This window comes from Nannospalax galili, unplaced genomic scaffold (genome assembly GCF_000622305.1).
Source record: "Nannospalax galili isolate Female #2095 unplaced genomic scaffold, S.galili_v1.0 scaffold101, whole genome shotgun sequence".
NCBI lineage: Eukaryota > Metazoa > Chordata > Mammalia > Rodentia > Spalacidae > Nannospalax > Nannospalax galili.
This window is the reverse complement of record NW_008345700.1, coordinates 1,225,566-1,239,892: the sequence shown is the minus strand read 5'-3', so window position 1 is coordinate 1,239,892 and position 14,327 is coordinate 1,225,566. Positions and strand designations below refer to the sequence as shown.

The following is a 14,327-nucleotide window of genomic DNA, read 5'->3' as shown; positions in this document are numbered from 1 at the left end:
CTCTGTGATTTTGACATGTGGATTTCTTTTGTAGTTTCTGATTCTTGTGTGAGACTCAAGCCTTCAAATTTAGGTCTGCTCCTTTTTGTGAAGTTTATGTATCTTTGTGGTTTACTTTTTGGGTATGAAAAGCTGGTTCCTCTAAGCTTCCAGTTCTCTCTTTATATTTTATATTGGAGTGGTGGGATTGATTTTGTCTTCAGGAGTTCCCACAGAAGCCCAATTCAGATGAGGGTCAGATGATTTCAGGCTTTCTCATAAGGTCTGGATTTCTCCAGGAATGATTTTGGCCTCAGGAATTTGGGGGTTGGACTGGCCTTGGAGCCTGGCCCAGAAAACATGCTGATCTAGGGCAGCTGGTGGCCGTGCCACCCAGAGATACAAAGGCAGATGGGGCAGGAAGAGGCCCCAAGGGCTCCTGGGAACTGCACTGAGGAGCTGGGTTGTTCTGGATGCAAAGGATCAGGAAGAGGAAAGGTCAGCCCTGGAGTCCAGGCAAGAGGCTGGTGGGTTGTGCAGCTCAGGGAAGCACAGGGAGGTGAGGGCAGGGCCAGGCCCAGAGGGCTCCTGGGGACCAGAGAAGGAACTGGGTTGGTCTGGATGCAAAGGATCAGGAAGAGGAAAGGTCAGCCCTGGAGTCCAGGAAAGAGGCTGGTGGGTTGTGCAGCCCAGGGAAGCACAGAGAGGTGAGGGCGGGGCCAGGCCCAGAGGGCTCCTGGGGACCAGAGAAGGAACTCGGTTGGTCTGGATGCAAAGGATCAGGAAGAGGAAAGGTTGGCCCCCTCCCCATGTCCCAGAAAGAGGCTGGTGAATGGTGCAGGCCCAGGGAAGCAGAGGGAGGTGAGGGCGGAGCTAGGCCCAGAAGCAGTGCTCCTGGGGCCCAGAGAAGGCACTAAGTTGGTCTGGATGAAAAGGATCAGGAAGCAGTATTGGTTCCCCAGGTGTCTGGGGCCCCAAGACAAGGAATGGGGCAGGGCCCAAACTAGGAGAACAGCAGGGGAGATGGGAGGGTGAATGAGGCTGGGGGAGTCAAGGCACGGAGGGCGCTATGGACTTTCTCCTGAGAGAGGCCTGCGGGTGGGGGAGAGGCCTGCAGAGGGTGGTGCAGGCCTAGGGAAGCAGAGGGAGGTGAGCTGGTCCTATTAATTTTTAAGTGTTTTTCTTCCTTTTTTTTTTTTTTTTTTTTTTGGTCTCAACACTTTGAGAGAGGGTCTCCCTGTAGCCCCAGCTGGCCCGGAACTCACTATGTAGACCAGGCTGGCCTTGAACTCAGTGATCCACCTGCCTGTGCCTCCCGAGTGCTGGGACCAAAGGCATGCACCATCGCGCCCGGCTTCTTCCTTCCTTTAGAGTGGACAGTCCGTATTGAGTTGCCACAAGTTTACTGCCTTTTCCTATCATCTGTATTGAGTTTATCTTATTACCATTTTGCCTTGTTTGCTTTTTTAAAGTACTGTGTGTTTCTAATGTCCAGGGCACTTGAGAGAGGCTGACTTAGCACTTCCACACCTCAGTATCCCCACCTTGGAAAATGAGGATGAGATGCATGCCTTAACAGCTAGGGTTTCTGGAGGACCTAAAGGGGGTCACCTGCAAAATGGCAGGACTTCGATGTGCAGCAGCTGGCATAGTGGAATTCATAGTCAGTGGGTTAAGACCAACTAGTACCTAAGGAATTCCATTGCCAGACAAAGTGGCAAAGTTAACTGATTTGAACGGTGGAAACGGTGGCATCATGGCTGTAATCTGTTCCTCATTACCCTAGTTACAAAGGTGGAAAAGGGAGTTTAGTAAAGTCCCTCGAGGGTCTGTAGGTGGGTGATACAGCCGCTGTCGCTGAGATTCGGAGACCAGAATTTTCATTGTATGCTTTTAGGCAGTGCCAGGTGATCAAACCCCAAGCCTTGTACATGATCCTCACCTACTCTGCCACAGAGCTACATCCCCAGCCTAAAGAGTGTTTTTAAATTAAAGTACAAGGTACATGTTTCATAGAAATCTACCTTTAGCATGTTGCGTGGGAGTTCGTGGTTTGGGATGCTGTGAGTCACCGTGTGTATCACAGCACGGAGGACGCAGGCCAGAGTCAAGGCTGTCCTTACACTTTGCTTAGTGATTGTAGTTAGTGGTGTCCCTATCAGTACTGTTTCAATATTAGGCAGTTATATTGTATATGCTAAGTCACAATATATTGACTTCGTATGCCTAATAAAATACTATGTATTTTAAACACCCTTAAATAGTACAGATTAATTTAAGAGTAGACATTGAAACTAAAGCTGTTCCCTTATCATTAACAGAATATCCAAGGTATCTCCAAGCACCCAATTCAGATTTCTAAGCCTCAGAATTTTAAAGGTAACATTTTACTCTTTGTTAAAATCTTGGGAATATTTCTTAAAAATCCAGAAATGTTTATAATTACTTTCTTATAAAACTAACAGGTTTACTTTCCTGAAGTTTTCCTCTGTATTTGCATGACCAGGATTTAAACATGCATTGAAAAACTAAAAAGCAGCTGAAGCAATATGTTCCCTCCCTTTAGCAGTTTATCTGTTAAAATAGATGGTAATTATACCAGGGAAGCATCTCCCCTCCCACCATCCCTCCCCCACCAACTTCCTAATAAAGAACAAACAAATGCACACAATTGCACTGGCTTTTATTAAGTCTAAAAACTTCTGGAAAGCATATGAAAATTCTTATTTCTTTTAAGTGATTCCACTGTAACACTGGTGGTCACATTTCTAAAAATGGAAGTTTTAACCTGGCGGAAGATGCTGGGATGCCCACTCCCAGTAGCCTGTGACCAGGTGAATCTGCCCTTTCACTGTGGGCATGGGCCACAGCACCTGTGTCTTAGCTGCCCTCTGCAGTGGTAGCCATGCTGTGTGCCTCTCCTTCAATCTCCAGCCAGTGAGATTCTGTCTCCACTGCTTTTTCTGAATGAGTTTGGGTATCAATATCTGGCTTTTTCCTTTCTTCCTGATAATTCTAAGAAGAATAGAAATTTTTGATAATAGAGATTTTTGTTTGCTTACAGTAGTATTGGTATTTAAAATTATATTAATAGAAAGTCACAAAAATTAAAAATCTAGACTTTTTTTAGCTGATACTAAAGTAACTGTAGGAAGAATGACTGCAAGTCAGCTGACACAAACTCACCACATGCTCTTGAAATGACAATCCAGGTAAAGAAGAAGAGACTGTCACGATCTCCCCAAGAGCCCTGTTTGTTTCCTCCAAAGGCCACACCTTCCTGGCAGCAGGTACATGCACGGGATCAGGGGATGCCATGGTCTCTAGCTCCCTTTATGCCTTTTCATGCATTCAGACATTTACCAATGGAATCCTGCCCAGAGGTGTACAGAACTCATTCTTGCAAATAAATTCTAAGGCAAATATGTCTGTGAAGCAAAGATTTCTGATGCACATTAAATCATATTGGGGTCCCTTTCCTAGCTGTATTTTGATCTGGGAGAACCCTGCACAGCTCATTCAGTACTCCCCCTTCTCCTTGGTCCTCCCATTCCCTCCCCTTGTGGACTCAAAGCAACCCTGCTGGCCACTGTGCCCTGAACGGCAAGCCCATAACCCTTTCTCTTCCCAAATGCCATTCTGGATCCCACCTCTGTCTTTGTTCAGTGTCACCTTCTTGAGGTCTTGATGCAGGGAACTGACTACTCCACCATGACAGCTTCCTGTACAGCCCTCCCCACACCCTCACCTTACCTGCATCCATCATTTCCACTTCATTTCTTCCTTCTGCCATGCCAAATGATGTGCTCGGACTGTCTCTGAGGATGCAAGTTCCATGGAAGAAGGTGCTCTGCTTGTATTGTTCACTGACGCATCCCAACAGGAACCTGGCACATACAAGGCCCTTCCTAAAATTGAATGAATGAATGAACGAATGAACATTGTCCATCCTGGGGTTTTGCTGACCTCACAGGAGGCAGAACAGGTCTTCAGAATTGCTGACACAGAGAAAGGCCAATAGTCCTCAGGCCAGAGGAGTCCGGCAGATGGGAGGAGGGGTATTGACCTTGAGCCTGCAAGAAGGCCTTCTGAGGGTGGCTGGAGGCCCAGCAACGTGGTGAATTCGGAATTAACCCAGAGCTCTGTCCTACAGACTTTTCACAGATTGAATTGCGCATTCTTGCACATTTATCTGGAGATCCAGAGCTTTTGAAGTTATTCAAGGAATCTGAGAGAGATGATGTATTTTCTATCCTGACTTCACAGTGGTAAGCTAACAAGGCATAATATTATCTGATCTGCAAGAATGTTGATGTGATTTTAGAAGTCTGAAGTTATTCCAAGGCTGTTTTCATGAGAAAGAAGTTGCTTCTTTCTCTAGTAGTTAATAGTTTTGGGAAAGAAAGTAACCAGTTAGGGTTCCCACCTCACCCCTGCCACTGTTGGAGGGCAGGAACATGTGGGCCTCAGGTGGCAGCCCCCAACCCTGGGGCTCACTCTGTAGAATGCCAGCAGCCACAGGCCTCCGGTTTTGCTGCTCTGCCATCAGAGGCCTCTTTTCTGAGTTGTCGTTCTTGGGCACTGGCTTTTCTTCCAGTGGAGAACTGGCCACCAGTCTCCTAGGCTGGTGGGAAGAGCAAGTGCAGGGTGCTGATCTCACAGTCCTCTGATCTGGAGGACTAGGGTGCTCCCCAGAACCCACTGCAGTCATCTGCTACCCCCACTTTCCTGCTGAGTTGTGCTGCCCCTGCTACAGGGAGGCTACCTGGCTCTGCTCTGATGAGGAAGAGCTCAGGACTGGAACTAGCTTGGACCATGGGGATGCTCGCCTAGACAAATACAGTCCCTGCTAGCACAGTCTGATCCTGCTGCAGGGAGAGGAGCAGGGTAGCTGCTGGTGGACATCCCTGTAGTCACGTCCCCTCTCCATAGCCACCTCCTCCCCTCGCCTTCTGTCACCTGCTTCCCTTAGGAGCCTCCAGGAAAGCTTTCTCTGGCCCCCACACAGGGCCCTCATGTACTTCTCAAGTGCTCATCTTCCATGAGGCATGTGACTATCACAAGAGCAGAGCCGCATCGCTCCGAGCAGGTGCTGACTCCTTTGGTCCACTCCCTAGTCCTCTCTGGCTAGTCCCAAGCACACCGGTGTCCACCTCACCCAAGCCTCTCTTTTGTGCTCAGGATGGTCCTTCCCCAACCCCACCCAAGCATGCCCTGCACCTCCAGAGCTTTTGTTGATACCCCAACCTGACCTTGCCCAGCTCAGTTGCTCCCTATCCAGTGCACATCGTCCATAGAACTAGCTCTGTTCCCTGCTGTGTCCCACTAAGCCCCAGGCTCAAAGAGTACCTGTCAAATAAATGAGTGGAGACATCCCTGTGCACTTACCAAAACTTCAGCACCCCAGACTCTTATCAGAGTAATAATGGTCAGGAAATACAGCGTGTAAAGGAGACGGGGTGAGAAAGTTACTAGTGCTATACTCTAAGCTGTGTTTACAAGTGAGTAATTGTGGAAACCGTTTGTTGGGAGAACAGGGAAACTGGCAGATACAAGAAATAACAGAATCCTTTACGAAACACAAGAAGAGAGGTCCTGGCTGGAAATGAAGGTTGTTACTCTGTGGAGGACATAATCAGGAGCTGGGTCTGACTTATAAGACACCACCTGCCCTCTGCAGGGACTGTCTCCTTCTGTCCCCGTCCTCGGTACTCCTCCTTAGCTTTGCCCTGACCCTCTGCAATGCTCTGGCCTCTAACCTGTTCAGGGCCTTTTTAAAAAGATGTTACCTTCCTGGGTTTCAGCACTACTGCATGCTTTCTTGGTCCTCTCAGACCTGGGCCCATGCTCAGCTGTCCCCCCTCCCCCCATACTTCTTTGTGCCCGTCACTCGTGTGGTGATGTCATTTGTTTCTTGTCTTCATCACACTGAGCTTCAAGGCCTAAGCTGTCAGTTAGGTTGGCAATATAGGTGAAAGAACACATAGACCTCTCACCTCTCTGCTCACCAGTGGCTGTCCTTTCTGGGTTGAAGATGCCTTTGCCCTCGCCTCTCTGGTTGCTGGTTTTGAGCCCCAAGTGACCCCATGGCCACTTTTCATCTCATAGCCTAGGCACTAGAGAAAATCATACAGTAGGGGTGATGACTGAGTCCATTTCAAACCCTAGTCATCTTACCTAGATATTCTTGACATCTGGTCAATGACACCTGGTCATGAGCCACTCCAAAGACTTCTTATGTCCCAGGAATATCTGCGCCTCTGTTTTAAAACTGAACCTGCTTATCTAAGTGAGGCTAGGCCTCTGAAAAGCTATTCTGCCCTCTGAAAAGCTACTCTGTGTTCTCCCAACCCCCCTCCCCAGCTAGAAGCAGCTTCATTCTCAAGAAACCAATCATTTGACCACTACAAACTGCGAAAACTAACAAAAATGAATTTGGTTCCTGAATATTCCTTAACTCTTAACTTGAAACATTACTTAACTCAACTTCAAATATTCATAACTTGAAATCTCCTGAAAAATAAATTTCCAGACCTAGATGACATTGCTGAAATTTTTACCAGGCCTCCAAAGGAGAATGGGCATCAATTTATACAGGGCAAAAGTGGGTGGGGGAGTCCCTTCTCAATCCCTTCTGTGAAGCTAGTACCAACCCTAATGCCAAGACCAGACAAAGAGAATAAAAAAACAAAGTACAGACCAATGTCACTCATGAATTTAGACAAAAAAAATCCTCAAAAAATACTAGAAAACCAAATCCAACCATGTATAAAAATTATAGGCCATGAAAGTGAGATTTACTCCAGGGATGAGCTGGTGTCTCAACAGGCAGAATGTTTTTCCTTGAATGAGGAACACGCAGTACTAAACACTGAAGTTCAAGCCACTAGAAAAGATGAGAAAAAGAAACGGCAAGTAGATAAAAAGGGTGACATGATTGTCTATATAAAATCCCAAAGAACACACCAGAACAGCTTCGTATTCCTAGAGCTAATGTATGAGCTCAGCAAAGTCACAAGACCCAAGATCAGTGCACAAAAATCACATTCCTATAGACTGACAGCAAACATGTAGAAAGTGAAATTTTAAAATCCATTATTTATAGCTGCTTCAAACACACTGACATGTGCACAAGTCTCCCCACAGCATAGTTCACTCTCAGAATGTTTTTGCTTTACCATGATAGGAAAATCACATATTTACAGTTGAAATCAGACTTCAGATTTTGAATTTTGATCATTTTCCAGTCTAGTGATAAACAGTATGGTTGTCTGTTTCCACACTGGGCAGGGGTGGTGAGGCACAGCTCTCACACATGGAGAAACAGGCATTCTACAGTGTGCTATGCTGCTAAGATAGGGTGTTGAGCAGGTTAGATATACTAAATTTTTTTGGTCTTTTTGAGACAGGGTCTCTCTATAGCCCCAGCTGGCCTGAAACTCACTATGTAGACCAAGCTGGCCTTGAACTCACAGAGATCTGCCTGCCTCTCCACATGTGGCTACTAAGTTAAATTTCAAATAAAAAATGTTTTCTATTTAAAATAAGTTTGCCAGAATGTAACTCATTCATAAGTCAAGAAGTATCTGTATTTAAATATTCAGTTAACAAACCTGTATGCCTAAAATTGGAAAATGCCAATGAAGAGAATCAAAGATCTAATAAGAGAGGAGACATACTGGGTTTGTGGTATGGACAGCTCAGTATATACATGTCAGTATCCCTAAATTGATCCATATGTTTATAATGCAATTCCTATGAAGCCCCAGGTAGGGTATTTCTACACACAGAGGAGTTTATTCCAAAATGTACATGGAAAAGTACATAGGAAAGGCCCTAGAACAGCTAAAACAATCTATGGAAAACCATGTAGGGAAGGCCCTCGAGCAGCTAAGACAAGCATCTCTCTACCTGATGCACAGATTTGATATGCAGTAATCGAGAGAGTGTGGTGTTACAGAGGGATGGACACGTAGCTCAACAGACCAGGAAAAGAGGTGCAGAAGTAGCACCTCCCAGATATGCTTAGCCGAATTTTAGCAAAGGTTTTATGTATGAGGCAAAAAAAACCATCCTCTTCAGAGTCCTGTGAAGCTGATCATGCCTGAAGCTGACTTTAAAAGTCCGTGCATGTCTGCATCAGGTATTCCTGCATTTTATTAGCTTGTGACAGTTCAAGGGAGAACTTGCAATAGGCAGCTTTTTGTGTTTGCATTCTGATGTGGATCCCCACAGCAGTAGCTCAGCCTTTTTATACAGTAGAACATGTAGCATTTGCAACTTATAATTGGTTGCTGTGGAAATGATTTTCATGTTCTGAACAGAGGACTAGAATAGTGCATGGTAAAAATGCAGATCAAATATACTTAAAATGCCTGTCCCCTCTAAATGCTGTATTATTTGAAACACAAAAAGCAGAAAGACAATAAGACATATTTGGTAACATTTTCAATGTGGGAAATCTTTGAAGATTGTGTAGTTATATATAAAGATGTGGTTTAGAAGAAACCATGGAAACCACACATGAGACCACAGCCAGTGATTAAATTGTAGAAAAGACAAAAGAGAAACTCTTTCTGCCATGAGACTGTGAGGCTTTAGGGTGGCCTAGCCTAGCATGGTATCTTGGGAATCAGTTCCTTAAATGGTGTAGTAACAAATCCTAGAATATGGTGTAGTTTGGGGTCAGGTGGCCAGCAAAGAGGGGCTGTCCATTGGAGATCTCAGGCAAAATGAGGCAACAGAAGTCAAGAAAGTGCTTTGTCAGCGCTTGTCTCCTACCGACAAGGTACTCTGAGAAAAAGGCAAAGTCAGGAAACAAGTGGCCAGTGTACAAGTAGAAATGATAAAGGTAAGATTCCAGAAAGTTGAGTCTTGCTGACTTGAACGATCCTCATCTCCAGCTAGTAAAAGATAAGCCTTAAAAGGCCTGTGAATTAAGACTGACAAAAGGTGTGGTCTTGATGCCTACTGCTAACAGGGGAAAGAGCTGGGGGACATAGCTCTGCAGAGACAGTAAAGGCCTGTGGCTCTCCCACAAATTCCTGATTACTTGCAGTGCCTACAGTGCTGTCTAGAGAGAGGGCACATCTCTAAGTAAGTCGTGGGTGTTTTCTAGATACATGAAGCTGATGAAATTAAGCGGAAGGAGCTAATGACGTTTCTGAGGGCTGCACTTCCCATACAACCACCAGCCTCAGCTAATACATTCTGTCATTTGTTTGAAACTTGAAGCAACACCTGGGCTTCTGGGCTTCTGTAAGCAAGAAGCATACTCCTCCTTCAAGAAGAATAACAACTTCACTGCCCTACCTAGAGCCAGGAGGAGTAGGAAAGGAGTCCCAGGAGGAGTGGGAAAGGAGTCCCAGGAGGAGTGGGAAAAGAGTCCCAGGAGGAGTAGGAAAGGAGTCCCAGGAAGTGGAAAACTGCCATGGAGACTATCCTCCCAAGTGACGTGCCGGTGTTAGCCGGCCTAGGCGGACAGTACCTGAAAGGGGGAGTGAGGATTGCAAGAAAAAACAAGAGACAGAGAAAAGATCCTTGGGAGGACTGTCAGTAGAGACTGCAGCCCCGGTTTATTTTAGTTCAGCCTTTTTATACAGTAGAACATCAGCGATAGCCACCGTTTGTGTAACTCAATTAGCTTCAACAACTGTTTTTCGACCTGTAGCTGAGGGTCAAGGAGCGTTCAAATACTTGTTGTGAACTCCACCATATAAACACATTCCTCCTGACTTGGCAGATTAGGTACTGGTGTGCAAAACACAAACTCTAAGTAAACAAGCAAGCCTGCCACAGCTCAATGTACATAATGGATTAATAGCTCCCAACAGTGACAGATCCAGAGCCTATCCCAACACTTTGCCAGCCTATCCCATGACTTTGCCAGCTCTGGAGAAAGATCTCTCAACACCCACCTGGTGACAGTCCAGAGAGACCCTGGACCTATATGCCACGTTTCTTTCCTTTTCCAAATAGCGTATTTTTGTGGCTGTCTCTGTCTCATGTTGCACAGCACAGGCAAAGTGACACAGATCTAACTCTTTAGTTCATTGGTTCCCACACCAGGATTGACATATGATGGTCACAGAATCCTGGATTTCAAATCCCATGCTTTCATTGAATGGACTTTGGATTGCTACCTACAGTGAAGGATGAATGCACTCCTAAGGTGCAAAGGAAAGCAAATGTTTGTGATCAGAATGGCAGGCAGTGGTAGCCTGTAGTATTATATTGTTGGCTCTCTCTACAGAGTGCTTTTCCTTCCCCCACTGACTCAGACATGGCTGTGTGACTTGCTGGGTAGAAAATGTAACCATCTTCATTTAATGTCTCTAGTCTCTACTTTCTCTGCCGCATTAGCCTTCAGTACTCAGATGTAAGCTGCATTTCATGCCTGAGTCTCAAGATATCCTACATATGTAAGAAAGAATAGTTACAAAAATAATTTTGCTTCTGAATGTTGGAGTTTTTCTCCATCAGACATGAAATGAAACACCATTTCTTATCTACATCATACCTAGTTTCATAGAGTTTCAGACCATCTGAGTCAACAGATTCACGTGCAGAAAATCCTACAGTGCTCCAGGTGCTCTGCATTGACTTGCAATGACCACTTCTGGGAGAGGAGGAACAACCCTGGAGTGGGGTTCTTTTAGATTGACACTGACAGGTGCTGAAAAGTTCACTTGCAGCCATATGGTTATAGTTCTAGGTCACACAGATATATGTTAGAGGAATCACATTCAGAAGGCACATCCCGTGCAAGGCAGCATGACTTCCTTCTTTCCCCTATGTGCCTACCATTCAACACTGGATTAAATATTCTGAAATGTTGCTATTTTTTTGTTTGTAAGTCATGAGAAAATTAAAGGTTGAATTTCTGGTTAAAATGTAGAAATGGGACCAGTAAGCTGGCTCAGAGGGTAAAGGTACCTACTATGCAAACCTGAACACCTGAGTTTAATCTGTGAAACACACATAAAGATGGAAGAAATGAACCAATGCCACAAAGTTGTCCTCTGACCTACACACACACTATGGCGTACATGTGCCCCCTCCACCACACATCATGCATATGCATGCACACAGACATACACAAATAATAACAATTTTTTAATGTAGAAAGCAAGCTGGGTATGGAACCACATGCCTGTATTCCAGTAGTTGGAAGGCTGATAGGAGGCTAACGCAGGAGGATTGAAATTAGTTCAAGGCTAGCCTAGACTATATACTAAGTTCCAAAAATAAAAATTTAAAAATATGTAAAAAGTCACAAGAGACTTGGTTTTTCCCAGGCTATCCACCAAGAGTTAAAAATGACAAAATCAGTTTCTCTGAACTTACCAGATTGCTGAGGCTACAGCTACATGAACAGAACTTCAGAAAGTGATGACCTCTTGAAAGAAAAGAACCAATGGTGACTCTTATCCCTAGAGGAGGGCAGGAAGAGGTGGACTCATCCACAGATGGGGAAGAAGAGACCATGTAAACTTTTAATTAACGTGTGGTGTGGGCTGTTGTAGCAGAGTAGAGTTCTAAAAAGCCCACCTGCAGAACACATCCTTCACTGGGTCTCCTAAAGTCCTGTGAGGCTCTGGGAGCAGACATCAAAGCTGAATGCAGACTGAGAACTGTGGGAAATCTTCCCAAGGCATTCTGGAGCTGAGCCACCAAAGGGCTGCAGCAGTGCAGAGAAGCTGAGGGCCCTGCTCGTTCCCTGTCTTCTGGTAGGACTGAAGTCAAGATGCCAAAGGTCAGGACAGAGCAGGAGGTCAAAGTAATGCTCTAGAAACCAGAAGTCTGGTGATTAGGCTGTAACGTAGAGAGAGAGAGGGGTCTGTACTCTGATAAAGCTACCAAGCTGGAGAACTCCAAGAAATCCTGTATTTGTGTAGTTCAGACTACAAACTCCACAGAAGAAGAATTTCTGGACAGAACACTTCAAGCCAGTGATAACTTGCCTCAAGCTGTGACTGCAGTGAAGTCCAGACCTCACTCACAGATCAGAGTGACATTGCTCCTGACATTAGTGGCCTGGCATAGGAACAGTATGTCCTTCTTAGGAAGTAAATGTTTGCTTCAGTATCTACTGGTCTTTTAATCAAAATCTATGACATGTAATAATTTTAAGTAAGTGGAAACAAGAAAATGTGCCCTATGCCCAAGAGAGTGAACATTCAACAGAAGTCAACCAAAGAAACTGCTCGTACCTAAAACTCTCTGGAGACGTCTTTAAAATTGTGAAAAAATGTTCAAGTATAGCAATAGATACTTGAGGGCTTCTGAAAGAGGGAGAGTGAGTTTTTTTTAAGGGTGTGGCTCCTGGTTGACCCACACTCCAGTGGATGACCCCATACCCTGGAGCATAGGGGCAGCACAATTGCACTTGTAGTTACCAAAAGCAACGGCAACAACAAAAGAGCCAACCCTAGCGACACATACCTTTAATCCCAGCACTCAGGAGGCAGAAGCAGGTAGATCTCTGTGAGTTTGAGGCCAGCCTGGCCTGCATAATAACTTCCAGCCTAGCTAATGCTACATAGTCAGATTTTATCTCAAAAAAGCCTTAAAAAGGGGCTGGAGAGATGGCTCAGCGGTTAAAAGCACTGGCTGCTCTTGCAGAGGACTCATCTATAACTCCAGTTCCAGGGGATTTGAGGCCCTCTCCTGGCATCTGTGCACATTAGATGCACATGGTGCACTTACATACATGCAGGCATATATACTCATACACATAAAATAGAAAATAATTTTTTATAAGCCAAAGAAAACAAGAACTTGAAGTTGGCAGGGGGATGTAGGAAGTGGATCTTGGAGGAATGGAGGTGACTATGATCAAAGTACATTGTAAAATTCTGGAATTAATAAAATATATTAAAATGCTGAAGTATGTAGGTTAAAGGGTGAAATATAAGTGCTAAAATGTGATGAATTTTGAGAGTTACATGAACACTACAGAATGGGATAAGATCACTAGAATTGAACATTATCATCTTAAGCTGGACGTGGTGGCTCACACCTTTAATTCCAGCACTCGGGAGGCAGATGCAGGGGAATCTCTGGGAGTTCAAGGCCAGCCTGGTCTACAGAGTGAGTTCCAGGATGGCTGGAGACCCTGTCTCAAAAAAGACCGAGAGAGAGAGAGAGAGAGAGAGAGAGAAAGGAACAGAAAATTACCATCTTAAAACTGAAAACGTGGGGTTCGGACCTCCTCTATCAGGGTAGCTTCTCGGAGCTCAGAAGACCGCCAGAGAGTTCTGGGTTCTGGCCTCCAACTACCAGAGGGCCTGAGAACCCAGGGGACAGCCTGACAGCCCCCTGATCCTGCCTCCACATGGTGGTGAGCTTCCCCTAATTGCACCTGGGATATTGTGAGGCCCCTCCCAAGGCCCCCGGGGAAATATGGCTTTGGTAGGCTAAGGCTGGGAACTCAGCAGACCACCAGAGTGCCGAGTTCTGGCCCCTCTCTGGCGTCCCTCTGGCATAGGGTTGACAACCCACAGGACTGCCTGAGAAACCCTGGATCCTGCCTCCATGTGGTGAAGGAAGCCTGGGTGTACCTGACTGGAACCTGAACTGGGCTTCTGTGAGTACCCCTGAATAGTTGATCTGAAGCCATCAGTTCCCTCCAAAATAAACCTGAAAGAACCTGAACCCTGTACCAACCAGCTTTATATAACCAATAAAGAAAGAATCTAGGCACCCAGATAATACAAACAGAAGCATATTTCAACTTAATTCTCATGTCAGAATCATAAACAACAAAAGAAATTCACATGCCAAAATCACAACAAAAGAATAATAAAATGGAAAGACAAACACTGTGTCCCCACTGAACTCCACCAATCCTGTAGAAGAGTTCTATAGGGAGAACCCCCTAGAGATAACCCAGGACAATAAATTTAAAAGAACAGTCATAAACATGATCAAGGAATTCAACAAATTTAAAGAACACAAAAACAAACAAAGAGCTAAAAGAAGATAGGGATAACCTTCTGAATGAATTCACAAAAGAGATAGAAACATTGAAGAAAACTCAGGCAGAAATGAAGAAGGAAATGCAAAACTCAGTAAGTCAACTTTAAACAACAGGGGAAAGCCTCACAGATACAATGAATGAAATGGAAAACAGAATATCAAGACTGGAGGATAAAGTTGAAGAATTGGACTGCTTAAGCAAAGAATGTGAAAAATGTTTAAAATCACAGGAAGTGAATGTGCAGGAAATGTGGGACACCTTGAAAAGACCAAATTTGTGCATCATAGGCATAAAAGAAGGAGAAGAATTCAAGGCCAATGGTATTGACCAGATTGTCAACAGAGTTACGGAAGAAAATGTCCCTGAA

General features: G+C 45.0%; 1 protein-coding gene across 1 annotated transcript in view; it reads left to right on the top strand.

The window, feature by feature from the left end:
* Positions 1 to 14,327, top strand: part of Poln (DNA polymerase nu) — a 206,576-nt gene that overhangs the window by 130,928 nt on the left and 61,321 nt on the right. The window contains exons 16-18 of the mRNA XM_017800294.1: positions 2,301 to 2,358; positions 3,192 to 3,269; positions 4,133 to 4,247. Coding sequence (XP_017655783.1) covers positions 2,301 to 2,358; positions 3,192 to 3,269; positions 4,133 to 4,247 — 251 coding nt within the window. The remainder of the gene's footprint in view (positions 1 to 2,300; positions 2,359 to 3,191; positions 3,270 to 4,132; positions 4,248 to 14,327) is intronic.